The sequence below is a fragment of the Somniosus microcephalus genome, unplaced genomic scaffold, assembly GCF_052327205.1.
Source record: "Somniosus microcephalus isolate GS21.2 unplaced genomic scaffold, FLI_Smic_1.0 unresolved_chr4, whole genome shotgun sequence".
Taxonomy (NCBI): Eukaryota; Metazoa; Chordata; class Chondrichthyes; order Squaliformes; family Somniosidae; genus Somniosus; species Somniosus microcephalus.
This window is the reverse complement of record NW_028225182.1, coordinates 22,825,620-22,846,415: the sequence shown is the minus strand read 5'-3', so window position 1 is coordinate 22,846,415 and position 20,796 is coordinate 22,825,620. Positions and strand designations below refer to the sequence as shown.

Below are 20,796 nucleotides of genomic sequence, written 5' to 3'. Positions count from 1 at the left end.
ATACCGACTCTACCAGGGAGACTATACCGACTGTACCAGGGAGGCTATACCGACTCTACCAGGGAGACTATACCGACTGTACCAGGGAGACTGTACCAGGGAGACTATACCGACCCTACCAGGGAGACTATACCGACTGTACCAGGGAGACTATACCGACTGTACCAGGGTGACTATACCGACTGTACCAGGGAGACTATACCGACTGTACCAGGGAGACTATACCGACTGTACCAGGGAGACGAAACTGACTGTACCAGGGAGACGATACCGACTGTACCTGGGAGACTATACCGACTGTACCTGGGAGACTATACTGACTGTACCTGGGAGACTGTACCGACTGTACCAGGGAGACTATACCGACTGTACCAGGGAGATTCTACCAACTGTACCAGGGAGACTGTACCAACTGTACCAGGTAGACTATACTGACTGTACCAGGGAGACTATACCGAGTGTACCAGGGAGACTATACTGACTGTACCAGAGAGACTATACCGACTGTACCAGGGAGACTATACCGACTGTACCAGAGAGACTATACCGACTGTACATGAGAGACTATACTGACTGTACCAGGGAGACTATACCAACTGTAGTAGGGAGACTATACCGACTGTACCAGGGAGACCTCACCAACTGTACCAGAGAGACTATTCCGACTGTACCAGAGAGCCTATACCGACTGTACCAGGGAGACTATACCGACTGCACCAGAGAGACTATATCGACTGTACAAGAGAGACTGTACAAGAGAGACTATACCGACTGTACCAGGGAGACTATACCGACTGTACCAGGGAGACTATACCGACTGTACCTGGGAGACTATACCGACTGTACCAGGGAGGCTATACCGACTCTACCAGGGAGACTATACCGACTGTACCAGGGAGACTATACCGACTGTACCAGGGAGACTGTACCGACTGTACCAGGGAGACTATACTGACTGTACCAGAGAGACTATACTGACTGTACCGGGGAGACTATACCGACTGTACCAGGGAGACTATACCGACTGTACCAGAGAGACTATACCGACTGTACCAGAGAGACTATACCGACTGTGCCAGAGAGACTATACCGACTGTACCACAGAGACTATACCAATTGTACCAGGGAGACTATACTGACTGTACCAGAGAGACTATACTAACTGTACCAGAGGGATTGTACCGACTGTACCAGGGAGACTATAACGACTGTACCAAAGCAACTATATCGACTGTACCAGGGAGACTATACCGACTGTACCAGAGAGACTGTACCGACTGTACCAGGGAGACTATACCGACTGTACCAGAGAGACTGTACCGACTGCAGTAGGGAGACTATACCGACTGTACCAGGGAGACTCTACCAACTGTACCAGGGAGACTGTACTGACTGTACCAGGGAGACTATACCGACTGTACCAGAGAGCAAGGGGGAGGGAGAGGGAGAGAGAGAAGGAGAGAGAGGGGGAGGGGAGAACGTGGGAGAGAGAGGGGGAGAGAGAGAGGGAGAGAGAGGAGGGCAGAGGTGGGAGGGAGAGGGAGGGAGGGAGGGAGAGAGAGAGTGGAGAAAGCGAGAGAGGGGAGAGAAGCAGATAAGAGAGGGGAGCATATGTGAAATAGGGAGGAGTGAGGGGGTGGATAGAGAGGAAAGCAGAGAGAGGGGAGGGGGAGAGGTGGGGAGAGTGGAGGGAGGGGAAAGCGGATTGGAGCAGAAAGAAAAGGGGATCATAGGGGAAGAGGGGAGAGGAGGGGAGGGGAGAGGAGGAGGGGAGGAGAGGGGGGAAGGCGAGAGGAGAGGAGAGGAGGAGGGGAGGGTAGAGGGGGAGGGGAGGAGGGGAGGGGAGAGGAGGAGGGGAGGTGAGGGAAGAGGAGGGGAGGGGAGAGGAGGAGGGTAGAGGAGGAGGGGAGGGGAGGAGGGGAGGGGAGGGGAAAGGAGAGGAGGAGGGGTGGGGAGGAGGGGAGGGGGGGAGGGGAGGAAGGGAAGGGAGGGGTGAGGAGTGAGGGTGAGGGGAGGGGAGAGGAGGAGGGGAAGGGAGAGGGGAAGGGAGGGGGGAGGGGGGGGGAGGGGAGAGGAGGGGGAGGAGGGAGAGGGGGAGGAGGGGAGGGAGAGGAGGAGGGGAGGGAGAGGGGAAGGGAGAGGAGGAGGTGAGGGGAGTGGAGGGGAGAGGAGGGGGGAGGGGAGTGGAGGAGGGCAGGGGAGGGGAGAGGAGGAGGGGAGAGCGATGGATGGGAGGAGAGAGGAAAGGGGAGGGATCATGAATGAACGATAAATAGCCACTCCTGCATCACTGTCCTTCATTCTACATTTCCTGCTCACAGATCTGCGAAGCTCAGCACTGAAGAAATGTCGATCCCACCACTGTGGAACTGGGCTCCGGTAAGTAACGTGTCTTCTGCAGGTGGAACGTGTGTCTGTAGATCACTAACTCTTATTTAAGGAATGTGAGATCTAAAGATCTGTTTGGCAGTGACTGGACAGGGAGGGGGAGAAGGGCTTGTGAGTCCTGCTACTCTCCGAATTTGAAACCAGAACTCAGCATCATGAGAATGGGACATTAATATTATTCTATCTAGCTCACTGCAAAAACTAACCACAATCTCTGACAGATCTCTCCAATTCGCTCCATCCAACTTTCAATAAATAAGAACTAAAAGTGTGAGTTCCTCAGTTAACGGGAATGAGTAATGGAATGTTTTACAGCAGCTGTTCCTGTGATAAACCCGTTGGGCAGTGGGTGGACTGGAAGTGGCAGGGCGATTGGGAGGGTAGAGAAGGTGGGTGGAGGGGTGTGTTAGTGCAGCTGTGTGTGTTAGTGCATCTGTGTGTGTGTCAGTGTGTGATAGTGTCAGTGTGTGTGTACGTCAATGTGTGATAGTGTCAGAGTGTGTGATAGTGTCAGAGTGTGTGATAGTGTCAGAGTGTGTGATAGTGTCAGAGTGTGTGATAGTGTCAGAGTGTGTGATAGTGTCAGAGTGTGTGATAGTGTCAGAGTGTGTGATAGTGTCAGAGTGTGTGATAGTGTCAGAGTGTGTGATAGTGTCAGAGTGTGTGATAGTGTCAGAGTGTGTGATAGTGTCAGAGTGTGTGATAGTGTCAGAGTGTGTGATAGTGTCAGAGTGTGTGATAGTGTCAGAGTGTGTGATAGTGTCAGAGTGTGTGATAGTGTCAGAGTGTGTGATAGTGTCAGAGTGTGTGATAGTGTCAGAGTGTGTGATAGTGTCAGAGTGTGTGATAGTGTCAGAGTGTGTGATAGTGTCAGAGTGTGTGATAGTGTCAGAGTGTGTGATAGTGTCAGAGTGTGTGATAGTGTCAGAGTGTGTGATAGTGTCAGAGTGTGTGATAGTGTCAGAGTGTGTGATAGTGTCAGAGTGTGTGATAGTGTCAGAGTGTGTGATAGTGTCAGAGTGTGTGATAGTGTCAGAGTGTGTGATAGTGTCAGAGTGTGTGATAGTGTCAGAGTGTGTGATAGTGTCAGAGTGTGTGATAGTGTCAGAGTGTGTGATAGTGTCAGAGTGTGTGATAGTGTCAGAGTGTGTGATAGTGTCAGAGTGTGTGATAGTGTCAGAGTGTGTGATAGTGTCAGAGTGTGTGATAGTGTCAGAGTGTGTGATAGTGTCAGAGTGTGTGATAGTGTCAGAGTGTGTGTGTGCGTCAGTGTGTGATAGTGTCAGTGCGTGTGATAGTGTCAGTGTGTGATAGTATCAGTGTAAAAACATAAGAAATAGGAGCAGGAGTCAGCCATTCGGCCCCTCGAGCCTGCTCCGCCATTCAATGAGATCTTGGCTGATCTTCTATCTCATCTCCACTTTCCCGCACTATCCCCATATCCCTTGGTTCCATTAATATCCAAAAATCTATCGATCTCTGTCTTGAATATACTCATCGACTGAGCCTCCACAGCCCTCTGGGGTAGAGAATTCCAAAGATTCACCACCCACTGAGTGAAGAAATTTCTCCTCATCTCAGTCCTAAATGGCCGACCCCTTATTCTGAGACTCTGACCTCTGGTTCTAGACTCCCCAGCCAGGGGAAACATCCTCCCTGCATCTACCCTGTCAAGCCCTGTGCCAATTTTGTATGTTTCAATGAGATCACCTCTCATTCTTCTGAACTCTAGAGAATAAAGGCCTAGTCTACTCAATCTCTCCTCATAGGACAATCCCCCCATCCCAGGAATCAGTCTGGTGAACCTTTGTTGCACTCCCTCTATGGCAAGTATATCCTTCCTTAGGTAAGGAGACCAAAACTGTGCACAATACTCCAGGTGTGGTCTCACCAGGGCCCTATATAACTGCAGTAAGATGACTTTACTCTTGTACTCAAATCCTCTTGTAATAAAGGCCAACATACCAGTTTTTTGCGTCTTCTTCCGTGAAGACAGACACAAAGTATTTGTTTAATTTCTCTGCCATTTCCTTATTCCCCATTATAATTTCTCCTGTCTCAGCCTATAAGGGACCCACATTTACTTTTGCTAATCTTTTCCTTTTTACATACCTATAGAGGCTTTTACAGTCTGTTTTTATGTCTCTCGCTAGTTTACTCTCATTCTATTTTCCCTTTCTTTATCAATTTCTTGGTCCTCCTTTGCTGAATTCTAAAATCCTCCCAATCCTCAGGCTTACTACATTTTTTGGCAACATTATAAGCCTCTTCCTTTGATCTAATACTATCTTTAACTTCTCTTGTTAGCCACGATTGGACCACTTTTCCTGTGGGGTTTTTGTGCCTTAAAGGATTGTACATTTGTTGTAAATTATGTATTAATTCTTTAAATGCTAGCCATTGCTTGTCTACCGTCATACCTTTTAATCTAGTTTCCCAATCTACCTTAGCCAGCTCGCCCCTTATGCCTACATAGTTTGCTTGGTTTAGAGTTAAGACTCTAGTTTCAGATTTAACTAAATCACTTTCAAACTCAATATAAAATTTTATCCCATTATGGTCACTCTTCCCTAAAGGCCCCTTTACTACAAGGTTATTAATTCTCATTGTACAATACTAGATCGAAAATAACCTGTTCCCTAGTTGGTTCCTCAACATACTGATCTAGAAAACTATCTTGCCTACATTCCATGAATTTGTCCTCCACACTATTACTGCAAATTTGGTTTGCCCAGTCTATATGTAGATTAAAGTCCCCCATGATCACTGTATTACCCTTGTTACATGCGCCTCTAATTTCCTGATTTATACTCTGCCCTACATTACAACTACTGTTTGGCCTATAAACAACTCCCACCAATGTTTTCTGCCCCTTGCTGTTTCTTAGCTCCACCCAAATTGATTCTACTTCTTGATTTTCGGAGCTAAGATCCTTTCTCTCTACTGTCTTTATCCCATCCTTTATTATCAGGGCTACCCCTCCTCCTTTTCCATTTTGCCTGTCTCTTCTAAAAGTTAAGTATCCTGGAATATTTAGTTCCCAACCTTGGCCACATTGCAACCATGTCTCCGTTATGGCTGTTAGATCAAACCTGTTCATTTCTATCTCTGCTATTAATTCATCTATTTTGTTGCGAATGCTTCACGCATTCAGATATAGTGCCTTTAGCTTTGACTTATTTCTATTTTACCCTGATGTCACCTTAGTCACTGATGCCTTATTACCTTTGTTCCTCTCTCTGTCCCTTCCTGACCCACTCTGCTTATTTTTACCCCAAACTCTGCTCTGCTTTCGAGCCTCGACATTTCTCTCGCTGCTTTTAAATTTACTCTTTCCTGAATCCTCCCACCACCCTCCCCCCTTCATTAGTTTAAAGCCCTGTCTACTGCCCTAGTTATTCGATTCGCCAGGACACTGGTTCCAGCCCGGTTTAAGTGGAGCCCATCCCAACGGAACAGCTCCCTCTTTCCCCAGTACTGGTGCCAGTGCCCCATGAAGCGAAACCCCTTCCTCCCACACCACTCTTTGAGCCACGCATTTAAACCTCTAATCGGTTTGTCCCTATGTTAATTTGCACGTGGCTCAGGTAACAATCCAGAGATTATTACCTTTGAGGTTCCACTTTTTAATTTAGATCCTAGCTCCTCAAACTCCCTCAGCAGAACCTCTATCCTAGTTCCACCTATGTCGTTGGTTCCTACGTAGACCGTGACAACTGGATCCTCCCCTCCCACTCCAAGTTCTTCTCCAGCCGCGAGGAGATGTCTTTAACCCTGGCACCAGGCAGGCAACACAAACTTCGGAACTCTCGGTCGCAGCTGCAGAGAACAGTATCTATCCCCCTGACTATACCGTCCCCTACCACAACTACATTCAATTTCACTCCCCCCACTTTAATGGCCTCCTGCACCATGGTGCCATGGTCAGCTTGCTCATCCATCCTGCAGGCTTTTCCCTCATCCACACAGGCAGCAAGAACCTCATACCTGTTGGACAAGGGCAAAGGCTGAGGCTCCTCCAGCACTGCACCTGGGGTCCCCTCACCTGCCTGAGTTGCAGTCACACTCTCCTGTCCCTAACCACTAGCCAGACCTGTACCACTACCTAACCTAAGGGGTGTGACTGCCTCCTGGATCAAAGTGTCCAGGTAAATCTCCCCCTCCACGATGCCCCGCAATGTCGGCACCTCAGACTCCAGCTCAACAACTCTGAGCTGAAGTTAAAGATGCAGGCACTTACTGCAAACATGGTTGTCCGGGATCACAATGCTCTCCGCAAACTTCCACGTGCTGCAGTTGCGGCACACCACCGTGTATGTGTGCGCACATCAGTGTGTGATAGTGTCAGTATTTGTGTGTCTGTACGTGTGCGTCAGTGTGTGATCGTGTCAGTGTGTGTGCGTTAGTGTCAGATGGTCAGTGTGTGTGTTTCAGTGGCTGTGCGTGTGGGTGTGTGTCAGTCCGCGTGTGTTTTTGTGTGTCAGTGGTTGTGTGTGTTTTCGTGTGTCAGTCTGTGTGTGTGTTTTTGTGTGTCCGTGTGTATGTGTGTTTTTGTGTGTCAGTCTGTGCGTGTGGGCGTGTGTCAGTGTGTATGTGTGTTTTCGTGTGTCGGTCTGTGCGTGTGGGCATGTGCCAGTCTGTGTGTGTGTTTTCGTGTGTCAGTCTGTGTGTGTGTTTTCGTGTGTCAGTCTGTGTGTGTGTTTTCGTGTGTCAGTCTGTGTGTGTGTTTTCGTGTGTCAGTCTGTGTGTGTGTTTTCGTGTGTCAGTCTGTGTGTGTGTTTTCGTGTCAGTTTGGGTGTGTGTTTTTGTTTGTCAGTCTGTGTGCGTGTTTTCGTGTGTCAGTCTGTGTGTGTGTTTTTGTGTGTCAGTCTGTGCGTGTTTTCGTGTGTCAGTCTGTGTGCGTGTTTTCGTCTGTCAGTCTGTTTGCGTCTTTTCGTGTGTCAGTCTGTGTGTGTTTTTGTGTGTCAGTCTGTGCGTGTTTTCGTGTGTCAGTCTGTGTGTGTGTTTTCGTGTGTTAGTCTGTGTGTGTGCTTTCGTGTGTCAGTGTGTGTTTTCGTGTGTCAGTCTGTGTGTTTTTGTGTGTCAGTCTGTGCGTGGGCATGTGTCAGTCTGTGTGTGTGTTTTCTTGTGTCAATCTGTGTGTGTTTTCGTGTGTCAGTCTGTGTGTGCTTTCGTGTGTCAGTCTGTGTGTGTTTTCGTGTGTCAGTCTGTGTGTGCTTTCGTGTGTCAGTCTGTGTTTTCGTGTGTCAGTCTGTGTGTGCTTTCGTGTGTCAGTCTGTGTGTGCTTTCGTGTGTCAGTCTGTGTGTGTTTTCGTGTCAGTCTGTGTGTGTTTTCGTGTGTCTGTGTGCGTGTGTTTTCTTGTGTCAATCTGTGTGTGTTTTCGTGTGTCAGTCTGTGTGTGTTTTCGTGTGTCAGTCTGTGTGTTTTCGTGTGTCAGTCTGTGTGTTTTCGTGTGTCAGTCTGTGCGTGTGGGCATGTGTCAGTCTGTGTGTGTGTTTTCTTGTGTCAATCTGTGTGTGTTTTCTTGTCAATCTGTGTGTGTTTTCGTGTGTCAGTCTGTGTGTTTTCGTGTGTCAGTCTGTGCGTGTGGGCATGTGTCAGTCTGTGTGTGTGTTTTCTTGTGTCAATCTGTGTGTGTTTTCTTGTCAATCTGTGTGTGTTTTCGTGTGTCAGTCTGTGTGTTTTCGTGTGTCAGTCTGTGTGTGTGTTTTCGTGTGTCAGTCTGTGCGTGTGGGCATGTGTCAGTCTGTGTGTTTTCTTGTGTCAATCTGTGTGTTTTTGTGTGTCAGTCTGTGTGCGTGTTTTCGTGTGTTATTCTGTGTGTGTGTTTTTGTGTGTCAGTCTGTGTGCATGTTTTCGTGTGTCAGTCTGTGTGCGTCTTTTCGTGTGTCAGTCTGTGTTTTTGTGTCAGTCTGTGTGCGTGTTTTCGTGTGTCAGTCTGTGTGCGTGTTTTCGTGTGTCAGTCTGTGTGTGTGTTTTCGTGTGTCAGTCTGTGTGTGTGTTTTCGTGTGTCAGTCTGTGTGTGTGTTTTCGTGTGTCAGTCTGTGTGTGTGTTTTCTTGTGTCAATCTGTGTGTGTTTTCGTGTGTCAGTCTGTGTGTGCTTTCGTGTGTCAGTGTGTGTTTTCGTGTGTCAGTCTGTGTGTGTGCTTTCGTGTGTCAGTCTGTGTGTGTTTTCGTGTGTCAGTCTGTGTGTTTTCGTGTGTCAGTCTGTGTGTGTTTTCGTGTGTCAGTCTGTGCGTGTGGGCATGTGTCAGTCTGTGTGTGTGTTTTCTTGTGTCAATCTGTGTGTGTTTTCTTGTGTCAATCTGTGTGTGTTTTCGTGTGTCAGTCTGTGTGTTTTCGTGTGTCAGTCTGTGTGTGTGTTTTCGTGTGTCAGTCTGTGCGTGTGGGCATGTGTCAGTCTGTGTGTGTTTTCTTGTGTCAATCTGTGTTTTTGTGTGTCAGTCTGTGTGCATGTTTTCGTGTGTCAGTCTGTGTGCGTCTTTTCGTGTGTCAGTCTGTGTTTTTGTGTCAGTCTGTGTGCGTGTTTTCGTGTGTCAGTCTGTGTGTGTGTTTTCGTGTGTCAGTCTGTGTGTGTGTTTTCGTGTGTCAGTCTGTGTGTGTGTTTTCGTGTGTCAGTCTGTGTGTGTGTTTTCGTGTGTCAGTCTGTGTGTGTGTTTTCTTGTGTCAATCTGTGTGTTTTCGTGTGTCAGTCTGCGTGTGTGTTTTCGTGTGTCAGTCTGTGAGTTTTTGTGTGTCAGTCTGTGTGTTTTCGTGTGTCAGTCTGTGTGTTTTTGTGTGTCAGTCTGTGCGTGTTTTCGTGTGTCAGTCTGTGTTTTTTTGTGTGTCTGTGTTTTCGTGTGTCAGTCTGTGTTTCTGTGTGTCAGTGTGTGTTTGTTTTCGTGTGTCAGTCTGTGTGTGTGTTTTCATGTGTCAGTCTGTGTGTGTGTTTTCGTGTGCTAGTCTGTGTGTGTGTTTTCGTGTGCTAGTCTGTGTGTGTGTTTTCGTGTGCTAGTCTGTGTGTGTGTTTTCGTGTGTCAATCTGTGTGTGTGTTTTCGTGTGTCAATCTGTGTGTGTGTTTTCGTGTGTCAGTCTGTGTGTGTTTTCGTGTGTCAGTCTGTGTGCGTGTTTTCGTGTGTCAGTCTGTGCGCGTTTTCGTGTGTCAGTCTGTGTGTGTGTTTTTGTGTCAGTCTGTGTGTGTTTTCATGTGTCAGTCTGTGTGTGTGTTTTCGTGTGCTAGTCTGTGTGTGTGTTTTCGTGTGTCAATCTGTGTGTGTGTTTTCGTGTGTCAATCTGTGTGTGTGTTTTCGTGTGTCAGTCTGTGTGTGTTTTCGTGTGTCAGTCTGTGTGCGTGTTTTCGTGTGTCAGTCTGTGCGCGTTTTCGTGTGTCAGTCTGTGTGTGTGTTTTTGTGTCAGTCTGTGTGTGTTTTCGTGTGTCAGTCTGTGTTTATGTTTTCGCGTGTCAGTCTGTGCGTGTTGTCATGTGTCAGTCTGTGTGTGTTTTCGTGTGTCAGTCTGTGTGTGTTTTTGTGTGTCAGTCTGTGTGCGTGTTTTCGTGTGTTATTCTGTGTGTGTGTTTTTGTGTGTCAGTCTGTGTGCATGTTTTCGTGTGTCAGTCTGTGTGTGTTTTTTGTGTGTCTGTGTGTGTATTCATGTGTCAGTCTGTGTGCATGTTTTCGTGTGTCAGTCTGTGTGTTTTTGTGTGTCAGTGTGTGTGTGTGTTTTCGTGTGTCTGTGTTTTCGTGTGTCAGTCTGTGTGTGTGTTTTCGTGTGTCTGTCTGTGTGTGTTTTTGTGTGTCAGTCTGTGCGTGTGGGCGTGTGTCAGTCTGTGTGTGTGTTTTCGTGTGTCAGTCTGTGTGTTTTCGTGTGTTAGTCTGTGCGTGTGTTTTCGTGTCTCAGTCTGTGCGTGGGCGTGTGTCAGTCTGTGCGTGTGTTTTCGTGTCTCAGTCTGTGCGTGTGGGCGTGTGTCAGTCTGTGTGTGTGTTTTCGTGTGTCAGTCTGTGTGTGTGTTTTCGTGTGTCAATCTGTGTGTGTGTTTTCGTGTGTCAGTCTGTGTGTGTGTTTTCGTGTGTCAGTCTGTGTGCCCGTTTTCGTGTGTCAGTCTGTGTGTGTGTTTTCGTGTGTCAGTGTGTTTTCGTGTGTCAGTCTGTGTGTTTTCGTGTGTCAGTCTGTGTGTGTGTTTTCGTGTGTCAGTGTGTGTGTGTTTTCGTGTGTCAGTCTGTGTGTGTGTTTTCGTGTGTCAGTCTGTGTGTTTTTGTGTGTCAGTGTGTGTGTGTGTTTTCGTGTGTCTGTGTTTTCGTGTGTCAGTCTGTGTGTGTGTTTTCGCGTGTCAGTCTGTGTGTGTGTTTTCGTGTGTCAGTCAGTGTGTTTTCGTGTGTCAGTCAGTGTGTTTTCGTGTGTCAGTCTGTGTGTGTTTTCGTGTGTCAGTCTGTGCGTGTGGGCATGTGTCAGTCTGTGTGTGTGTTTTCGTGTGTCAGTCTGTGTGTGTTTTCGTGTGTCAGTCTGTGTGTGTGCTTTCGTGTGTCAGTCTGTGTGTGTTTTCGTGTGTCAGTCTGTGTGTGTTTTCGCGTGTCAGTCTGTGCGTGTGGGCATGTGTCAGTCTGTGTGTGTGTTTTCGTGTGTCAGTCTGTGTGTGTGTTTTCGTGTGTCAGTCTGTGTGTGTGTTTTCGTGTGTCTGTCTGTGTGTGTGTTTTTGTGTGTCAGTCTGTGCGTGTGGGTGGGTGTCAGTCTGTGTGTGTGTTTTCATGTGTCAGTCTGTGTGTGTTTTCGTGTGTCAGTCTGTGCGTGTGGGCGTGTGTCAGTCTGTGTGTGTTTTCGTGTGTCAGTCTGTGTTTTCGTGTTAGTCTGTGCGTGTGTTTTCGTGTCTCAGTCTGTGCGTGTGGGCATGTGTCAGTCTGTGCGTGTGTTTTCGTGTCTCAGTCTGTGCGTGTGGGCGTGTGTCAGTCTGTGTGTGTGTTTTCGTGTGTCAGTCTGTGTGCGTGTTTTCGTGTGTCAGTCTGTGTGCCCGTTTTCGTGTGTCAGTCTGTGTGTGTGTTTTCGTGTGTCAGTCTGTGTGTGTGTTTTCGTGTCAGTCTGTGTGTGTGCTTTCGTGTGTCAGTCTGTGTGTGTTTTCGTGTGTCAGTCTGTGTGTGTTTTCATGTGTCAGTCTGTGTGCGTGTTTTCGTGTGTCAGTCTGTGTGTGTTTTTGTGTGTCAGTCTGTGTGCGTGTTTTTGTGTGTCAGTCTGTGTGCGTCTTTTCGTGTGTCAGTCTGTGTGCGTGTTTTCGTGCGTCAGTCTGTGTGTGTGTTTTCGTGTGTCAGTCTGTGTGTGTTCTCGTGTGTCAGTCTGTGTGTGTTTTCGTGTGTCAGTCTGTGTGTGTGTTTTCGTGTGTCAGTCTGTGTGTGTTTTCGTGTGTCAGTCTGTGTGTGTGGGCATGTCAGTCTGTGTGTTTTCTTGTGTCAATCTGTGTGTTTTCTTGTGTCAATCTGTGTGTTTTCGTGTGTCAGTCTGTGTGTGTGTTTTCGTGTTTCAGTCTGTGTGTGTTTTCGTGTGTCAGTCTGTGCGTGTTTTCGTGTGTCAGTCTGTGTGTGTGTTTTCGTGTTTCAGTCTGTGTTTTTGTGTGTCAGTGTGTTTGTTTTCGTGTGTCAGTCTGTGCGTTTTCGTGTCAGTGTGTTTTCGTGTGTCAGTCTGTGTGTGTTTTCGTGTGTCAGTGTGTGTGTGTGTTTTCGTGTGTCAGTCTGTGCATGTTTTCGTGTGTCAGTCTGTGTTTTTGTGTGTCAGTCTGTGTGCGTGTTTTCGTGTGTCAGTCTGTGTGTTTTTGTGTGTCAGTGTGTTTGTTTTCGTGTGTCAGTCTGTGTGTTTTCGTGTGTCAGTCTGTGTGTGTGTTTTCATGTGTCAGTCTGTGTGTGTGTTTTCATGTGTTAGTCTGTGTGTGTGTTTTCGTGTGTCAGTCTGTGCGTGTGGGCATGTGTCAGTCTGTGTGTGTGTTTTCGTGTGTCAGTCTGTGCGTGTGGGCATGTGTCAGTCTGTGTGTGTGTTTTCATGTGTCAATCTGTGTGTGTGTTTTCGTGTGTCAGTCTGTGTGTGTTTTCGTGTGTCAGTCTGTGTGTGTGTTTTCATGTTAGTCTGTGCATGTGGGCATGTGTCAGTCTGTGTGTGTGTTTTCGTGTGTCAGTCTGTGTGTGTGTTTTCGTGTGTCAGTCTGTGTGTGTGCTTTCGTGTGTCAGTCTGTGTGTGTTTTCGCGTGTCAGTCTGTGCGTGTGGGCATGTGTCAGTCTGTGTGTGTGTTTTCGTGTGTCAGTCTGTGTGTGTGTTTTCGTGTGTCTGTCTGTGTGTGTGTTTTTGTGTGTCAGTCTGTGCGTGTGGGTGTGTGTCAGTCTGTGTGTGTGTTTTCGTGTGTCAGTGTGTGTGTTTTCGTGTGTCAGTCTGTGCGTGTGGGCGTGTGTCAGTCTGTGTGTTTTCGTGTGTCAGTCTGTGTGTTTTCGTGTTAGTCTGTGCGTGTGTTTTCGTGTCTCAGTCTGTGCGTGTGGGCATGTGTCAGTCTGTGCGTGTGTTTTCGTGTCTCAGTCTGTGCGTGTGGGCGTGTGTCAGTCTGTGTGTGTGTTTTCGTGTGTCAGTCTGTGTATGTGTTTTCATGGGTCAATCTGTGTTTTCGTGTGTCAGTCTGTGTGTGTTTTCGTGTGTCAGTCTGTGTGTGTGTTTTCGTGTGTCAGTCTGTGTGTGTGCTTTCGTGTGTCAGTCTGTGTGTGTGTTTTCGTGTGTCAGTCTGTGTGTGTTTTCATGTGTCAGTCTGTGTGTGTTTTTGTTTCAGTCTGTGTGCGTGTTTTTGTGTGTCTGTGTGTTTTTGTTTGTCAGTCTGTGTGCGTGTTTTCATGTGTCAGTCTGTGTGCGTGTTTTCGTGTGTCAGTCTGTGTGTGTTTTTGTGTGTCAGTCTGTGCGTGTTTTTGTGTGTCAGTCTGTGTGCGTGTTTTCGTCTGTCAGTCTGTGTGCGTCTTTTCGTGTGTCAGTCTGTGTGCGTGTTTTCGTGTTTCAGTCTGTGTGTGTGTTTTCGTGTCAGTCTGTGCGTGTTTTCGTGTGTCAGCCTGTGTGTGTGTTTTCATGTGTCAGTCTGTGCGTGTTTTCGTGTGTCAGTCTGTGTGTTTTTGTGTGTCAGTGTGTGTTTGTTTTCGTGTGTCAGTCTGTGTTTTCGTGTGTCAGTCTGTGTGTGTGTTTTCATGTGTCAGTCTGTGTGTGTGTTTTCATGTGTTAGTCTGTGTGTGTGTTTTCGTGTGTCAGTCTGTGCGTGTGGGCATGTGTCAGTCTGTGTGTGTGTTTTCGTGTGTCAATCTGTGTGTGTGTTTTCGTGTGTCAGTCTGTGTGCGTGTTTTCGTGTGTCAGTCTGTGTGCGCGTTTTCGTGTGTCAGTCTGTGTGTGTGTTTTCGTGTGTCAGTCTGTGTGTTTTCGCGTGTCAGTCTGTGCGTGTTTTCGTGTGTCAGTCTGTGCGTGTTTTCGTGTGTCAGTCTGTGTGTGTTTTTGTGTGTCAGTCTGTGTGTTTTTGTGTGTCAGTCTGTGTGCGTGTTTTCATGTTATTCTGTGTTTTTGTGTGTCAGTCTGTGTGCATGTTTTCGTGTCAGTCTGTGTTTTTTGTGTGTCAGTGTGTGTGTGTATTCGTGTCAGTCTGTGTGCGTGTTTTCGTGTCAGTCTGTGTGTTTTTGTGTGTCAGTGTGTGTGTGTTTTCGTCAGTCTGTCTGTGTTTTCGTGTGTCAGTCTGTGTGTGTTTTCGCGTGTCAGTCTGTGTGTGTTTTCGTGTGTGTGTGTGTTTTCGTGTCAGTCTGTGTGTGTGTTTTCGTGTGTCAGTCTGTGTGTGTGTTTTCGTGTGTCAGTCTGTGCGTGTGGGCATGTGTCAGTCTGTGTGTGTTTTCGTGTGTCAATCTGTGTGTGTTTTCGTGTGTCAGTCTGTGCGTGTGGGCGTGTGTCAGTCTGTTTTCGTGTGTCAGTCTGTGTGTGTGTTTTCGTGTGTCAGTCTGTGTGTGTGTTTTCGTGTGTCAGTCTGTGTGTGTGTTTTCGTGTGTCAGTGTGTGTGTGTTTTCGTGTGTCAGTCTGTGTGTGTGTTTTCGTGTGTCAGTCTGTGTGTGTGTTTTTGTGTCAGTGTGTGTGTGTGTTTTCGTGTGTCTGTGTGTTTTCGCGTGTCAGTCTGTGTTTTCGCGTGTCAGTCTGTGTGTGTTTTCGTGTGTCAGTCTGTGTCTTTTTTCGTGTGTCAGTCTGTGTGTGTTTTCGTGTGTCAGTCTGTGCGTGTGGGCGTGTGTCAGTCTGTGTGTGTGTTTTTGTGTGTCAGTCTGTGCGTGTGGGCGTGTGTCAGTCTGTGTGTGTTTTCGTGTGTCAGTCTGTGTGTTTTCGTGTGTCAGTCTGTGTGTGTTTTCGTGTGTCAGTCTGTGTGTGTGTTTTCGTGTGTCAGTCTGTGTGTTTTTGTGTGTCAGTGTGTGTTTTCGTGTGTCTGTGTTTTCGTGTGTCAGTCTGTGTGTGTTTTCGCGTGTCAGTCTGTGTGTGTTTTCGTGTGTCAGTCTGTGTCTTTTTTCGTGTGTCAGTCTGTGTGTGTTTTCGTGTGTCAGTCTGTGCGTGTGGGCGTGTGTCAGTCTGTGTGTGTGTTTTCGTGTGTCAGTCTGTGCGTGTGGGCGTGTGTCAGTCTGTGTGTGTTTTCATGTCAGTCTGTGTGTTTTCGTGTGTCAGTCTGTGTGTGTGTTTTCGTGTGTCAGTCTGTGTGTGTGTTTTCGTGTGTCAGTCTGTGTGTGTGTTTTCGTGTGTCAGTCTGTGTGCGTGTTTTCGTGTGTCAGTCTGTGCACGTTTTTGTGTGTCAGTCTGTGTGCGTGTTTTCGTGTGTCAATGTGTATGTGTGTTGTGTGTCAGTGTGTGTGTGTGTTTTCGTGTGTCAGTCTGTGTGCGTGTTTTCGTGTGTCAGTCTGTGTGTGTGTTTTCGTGTGTCAGTGTGTATGTGTGTTTTTGTGTGTCAATCTGTGCGTTTGGGCATGTGTCAGTCTGCGTGTGTGTTTTCGTGTGTCAGTCTGTGTGTGTGTTTTCGTGTGTCAGTCTGTGTGTGTGCCAGTCTGTGCATGTGGGCATGTGTCAGTCTCAGCGTGTGGGCGTGTGTCAGTCTGTGTGTGTTTTCGTGTGTCAGTGTGTGTGTCAGTTGTATGTTTGCGTGCGTGCCTGTGCGTATGTCGGTTGCCATGTTCCGATCCCTCACCAGTTGTCTGAGATTTATTGTCTGTCTCTTTTCCAGACTGTCCCATTCACCAAACAGTTCCCGACTGTGTTAAAGGAGCAGATGATGCTTGTGGTGTGTGGAAAGGTTCCAGCAGATGCCGAACAGTAAGATCCCTCGGTCTCAGTGCCTCATGAGTTGTCTTGTTATTCCTCAGTATCTCACTGCCCCAGCATCATTATTTGTGTCTGAGTATGGCTCATTTCCCCATCACCCAGTCTTTCCTGTCCTCACTCTCACCTTCTGTGCTGTGTTCAGTACGTCTGTCTCTTGTTCTGCACAATATAATTTATTGTGATCTATCCCAATGGCAAGTTCCTTGGCCAAAGGTGCGCAGTTAAAGATCCACTGTCTCCAATAAATGTTGGAAATCCTCAGTTTCACCTCTACAGAACACAGATCCTGCACCTCCCATACCTTCCTTGGTGAAGACAGATGCAAAGTACTCATTTAATACCTCAGCTATGCCCTCTGCCTCCATGCGTAGGTCTCCTTTTTGGTCCTTAATTGGCCCCATCCCTCCTATTACTACCCGCTTACTATTTATATGCCTATAGAAGACTTTTGGATTACCTTTTATGTTAGCTGCCAATCTATTCTCATACCCTCTCTTCGCCCCATTTATTTTCTTTTTCACTTCTCCTCTGAACTTTCTATATTCAGCCTGATTCTCAGATGTATTTTCGACCTGACATCCGCCATACGCGCTCTTTTTCTGCTTCATCTTACTCGCTACCTCTTTCATCATCCAGGGAGCCCTGACTTTAGAGCATTGCACTGTCAGAGGGGCAGTACTGAGGGAGTGCTGTACTGTCAAAGGTGCCGTCTTTCGGATGAGACGTTAAACCAAGGCCCAGTCTGCCTTCACTGGTGAATATAAAAGACCCCGCAGCACTACACAAAGAAAAGCTGGGGAGTTCTTCCAAGTGTCAGGCCAATTTTTAATCCCTCAACCAACATCACTAAAACAGATGATCTGGTCATTTATTTAAATGCTGTTTGTGGGAGCTTGCTGTGTGCAAATTGGCTGCCACGTTTCCTACAAGAGTGATCACTTTTTTTTTTAAGTACTTCATTGGCTGTAGAGCTCCTTCGGACATCCTGGGGATGTGAAAGGCAGTGCAGAGATGCAAGTCTCTCTTTCCTTCTGGCTGTGAGTTGTGTCATGTCGAGCCTGGTGTTTGCTTGCTCCGTGAGCCTCTGCTATGTGATGGGTCTGTGATCCTCTGATGCAGACACCGAGCTCCTCTCGCTCTCGCATGCTCCTTTATTACTGGGTGATGTTCGTGTTCCAGGGTATTGACGATATCGTTTTCTCTTCAGTTTTATCATCAACCTCCAGCAGGGGCAGGAACCCAAATCAGTTCCCTTCCAGTTCGCAATCCGCTTTGACGGCAACGAGGAGAAAGTGGTCTACAGTTCACAGGAAGGGAATACATGGGCTCCGATGTCAGATAAATGCTGCGACCTTGGCATCAAAGGGAAGGATTTCAAACTCACCTTCTTTATCTGGAACAACTGCTATCAGGTAGAGTCTCCGACCGACACCCGGCAAGTTTAAGATTTGATAAAGTTAGAAAGGTTTTAGAAAACAAGGGTTTGTTTTTAAAATTGTTCTCTTGGATTGAGTCTAACATGTGGGGGACTGGGGATACAGCGACACAGATCCTGACTGGACTGGAGCGGGCTGGAGTGTTCCAGTGAGGCGTCCCTTTCACTCCTGTCTGATTTTAATCTTCATTCAAATCAACAATTGTAAAATGGGCCAGGGCGGGGTCCGGGCAGGTTGGAGATGGGACGGGTGGGGACGGGACGGGTGGGGCGGGGACGGGCAGGGCGAGGAGCGGGACGGGCGGGGACGGGCAGGGCGGGATGGGCGGGGCAGGGCGGGGTCCGGGATGGGCGGGGCCGGGCAGGCCGCGGGGACGGGGACGTGCGGGGGCGGGGACGGCGGGGACCGGGCGGGGTGGGGACCGGGCAGGGTGGGGACCTGGCCGGGTGGGGACCGGGCAGGGTGGGGACCGGGCCGGGTGGGGACGGGCAGGGACTGGGACAGGCAGGGTGGGGACGGGCAGGGACTGGGACAGGCAGGGTGGGGACGTCGGGTAAATACAGCCCTTTCTCCCGCGAGGTCAGAAGCTGGGCTCATGGAACACGTTTGCTTTCTTTAGGCGTGTGTGAATGGTGAACACATCCTGACCTTCGACATCAGCAATTCTGCCTCCAAGATCGACACCGTCAACATCTATGGAAATGTTCAAGTTGACAGTTTGAGGGCCTACGATCTAGGCTGCATTTAGAAAGTAAGTGGCTGAGGTCCCACTGTTATTCCGCAGGGAACTGTGAGAGCCAAGAGTGGATCTAACAAAGGGACACTAACAGCGTAGAGCACAGAACCATCGGAGGGTCAGTACTGAGGGAGCGCCGCACTTTCGGAGGGGCAGTACTGAGGGAGCGCTGCACAGTCGGAGGGGCAGTATTGAGGGAGCGCTGCACTGTCGGAGGGGCAGTACTGAGGGAGCGCCGCACTGTCGGAGGGGCAGTATTGAGGGAGCGCTGCACTGTCGGAGGGGCAGTACTGAGAGAGCACTGCACTGTCGGAGGGGCAGTATTGAGGGAGCGCTGCACTGTCGGAGGGGCAGTACTGAGAGAGCACTGCACTGTCAGAGGAGCAGTACTGAGGGAGCGCCGCATTGTCGGAGGGGCAGTACTGATGGAGTGGTGCATTGTCGGAGGGGCAGTACTGAGGGAGCGCCGCACTGTCGGAGGGGCAGTAATGAGGGAGCGCCGCACTGTCGGAGGGGCAGTACTGAGGGAGTGCAGAACCATCGAAGGGAAAGTACTGAGGGAGCGCCGCACTGGGGAGCGGCAGTACTGAGGGAGTGCCGCACTGTCGGAGGGAAAGTACTGAGGGAGCACCGCACTGTGGGAGCGGCAGTACTGAGGGAGTGCCGCACTGTCGGAGGGGCAGTACTGAGGGAGCGCCGCACTGTCGGAGGGGCAGTACTGAGGGAGCGCCGCACTGTCGGAGGGGCAGTACTGAGGGAGCGCCGCACTGTCGGAGGGGCAGTACTGAGGGAGCGCTGCGCAGTCGGTGGGGCAGTACTGAGGGAGAGCTGCACTGTCGGAGTGACAGTACTGAGAGGGTGCCGCACTGTCAGAGGGGCAGTGCTGAGGGAGCGCTGCACTGGCGGAGGGGCAGTACTGAGGGAGAGCTGCACTGTTGGAGTGACAGTACTGAGAGGGTGCCGCACTGTCAGAGGGGCAGTGCTGAGGGAGCGCTGCACTGGCGGAGGGGCAGTACTGAGGGAGAGCTGCACTGTCGGAGTGACAGTACTGAGAGGGTGCCGCACTGTCAGAGGGGCAGTGCTGAGGGAGCGCTGCACTGGCGGAGGGGCAGTACTGAGGGAGCGCCGTACTGTCAGAGGGGCAGTACTGACGGAGCGGTGCATTGTCGGAGGAGCAGTACTGAGGGAGCGCTGCACTGTCGGAGGGGCAGTGCTGATGGAGTGCTGCACTGTCAGAGGGGCAGTACTGAGGGAGCGCTGCACTGTCGGAGGGGCAGTACTGAGGGAGCGCCGCACTGTCGGACGGGCAGTACTGAGGTAGCGCCGCACTGTTGGAGGAGCAGTACTGAGGGAGTGCCGCACTGTCGGAGGGGCAGTATTGAAGGAGTGCCGCACTGTCGGTGGGGCAGTACTGAGGTAGCGCTGCACTGTCGGAGGAGCAGTACTGAGGGAGCGCCGCACTTTCAGAGGGGTAGTACTGAGGGAGCGCTGCACTGTCGGAGGGGCAGTACTGAGGGTGCGCGCACTGTCGGAGGGGCAGTACTGAGGGAGCGCCGCACTGTCAGAGGGGCAGTACTGAGGGAGTGCAGAACCATCGAAGGGACAATACTGAGGGAGCGCCGCACTGTGGGAGGGGCTGTACTGAGGGAGCGCCGCACTGTCGGAGGGCCAGTACTGAGGGAGCGCTGCATTGTCGGAGGAGCAGTACTGAGGGAGCACTACACTGTTGGAGGGGCAGTACTGAGGGAGTGCCGCACTGTCGGAGGGGCGGTACTGAGGGAGTGCAGAACCGTCGAAGGGACAGTACTGAGGGAGCGCCGCACTGTCGGAGGGGCAGTATTGAGGGAGTGCCGTGTTGTCGGAGGGGCAGTATTGAGGGAGCGCCGCTTTGTCGGAGGAGCAGTACTGAGGGAGCGCTGCACTGTCGGAGGGGCAGTGCTGAGGGAGCGCTGCACTGTCGGAGGGGCAGTACTGAGGGAGTGCCACACTGTTGGAGGGGCAGTACTGAGGGAGCGCCGCACTGTCGGAGGGGCAGTACTGAGGGAGCGCTGCACTGTAGGAGGGGCAGTACTGAGGGAGCGCTGCACAGTTGGAGGGCAGTACTGAGGGAGCGCTGCACTGTCTGTTAAGTCTGTGTGTCCCAGTTATGCTTATTATAAATCTCTGGACACAGACCACAAGAATAACTTTAACAGGTCTTTACTATTCGGAGGTCCGGGCTGAACTGCCCAGCAAATCCCTACACAACACTTATATACCGGTGTGTTCACCACCGGTATTACAGTATACAGCAGCCAAGAGAAAGTAGTACATCTCTTAAGGTAGTTCTCTTAAGGTGGAACAGGTTACATACACCACAATCCTCCCTTTTTAGCTTAACAGTTATATCCCCATTTAACATAACATATATATATACAACTTCATGCAAAACAGTTCAAAGATTCAGTCTCTGAGGAGGCCTCCTGATTCGAGTTGGATAACGCCTTTCAGGGGTCTCTGATTCTCGTTGCTGGGGTGACTCATCTAGTTGGTCTCTTATGGATTGGACATCATCATCAGGTACATTCACTTCTGAGGTAGATGCTTCAGGTTCACTAACTTCTTCCACGGTTGTCTCTGCCGTAACCATGGGTTCGACCCTTGCTCTCGATTCTACCAGTTGGTCAGCATGACGCCATGTTACATTTTCACCAATATCTACCGTGTACATCAGGGGTCCTTGTCTGGCCCGAATTGTTCCAGATTGCGATTTATCATTTTTATAGTCCCGGGCTAACACTGGTTGTCCTATTTCGAAACTCCGAGTGGTCTTGTTATTTATATGCTGGAACTGTTTGTTTTCAACTTCCCTCCGCACATTTGGTTTTAACAAGTCCAATCTGGACCGCAACCTCCTGTTATAGAACATCATGGCAGGACTTT

General features: G+C 49.5%; 1 protein-coding gene across 1 annotated transcript; it reads left to right on the top strand.

Annotated features, from left to right (window-relative positions):
- Positions 1 to 2,274: 2,274 nt before the first annotated feature.
- On the top strand, positions 2,275 to 17,886 carry LOC147090033 (galectin-8-like). The gene is made up of 4 exons (XM_085977122.1): positions 2,275 to 2,379; positions 15,605 to 15,693; positions 16,910 to 17,114; positions 17,758 to 17,886. The coding sequence occupies exons 1-4, from the start codon at positions 2,347 to 2,349 to the stop codon at positions 17,884 to 17,886; spliced, it is 456 nt and encodes a 151-aa protein (XP_085833248.1). The 5' UTR covers positions 2,275 to 2,346.
- Positions 17,887 to 20,796: the final 2,910 nt, after the last annotated feature.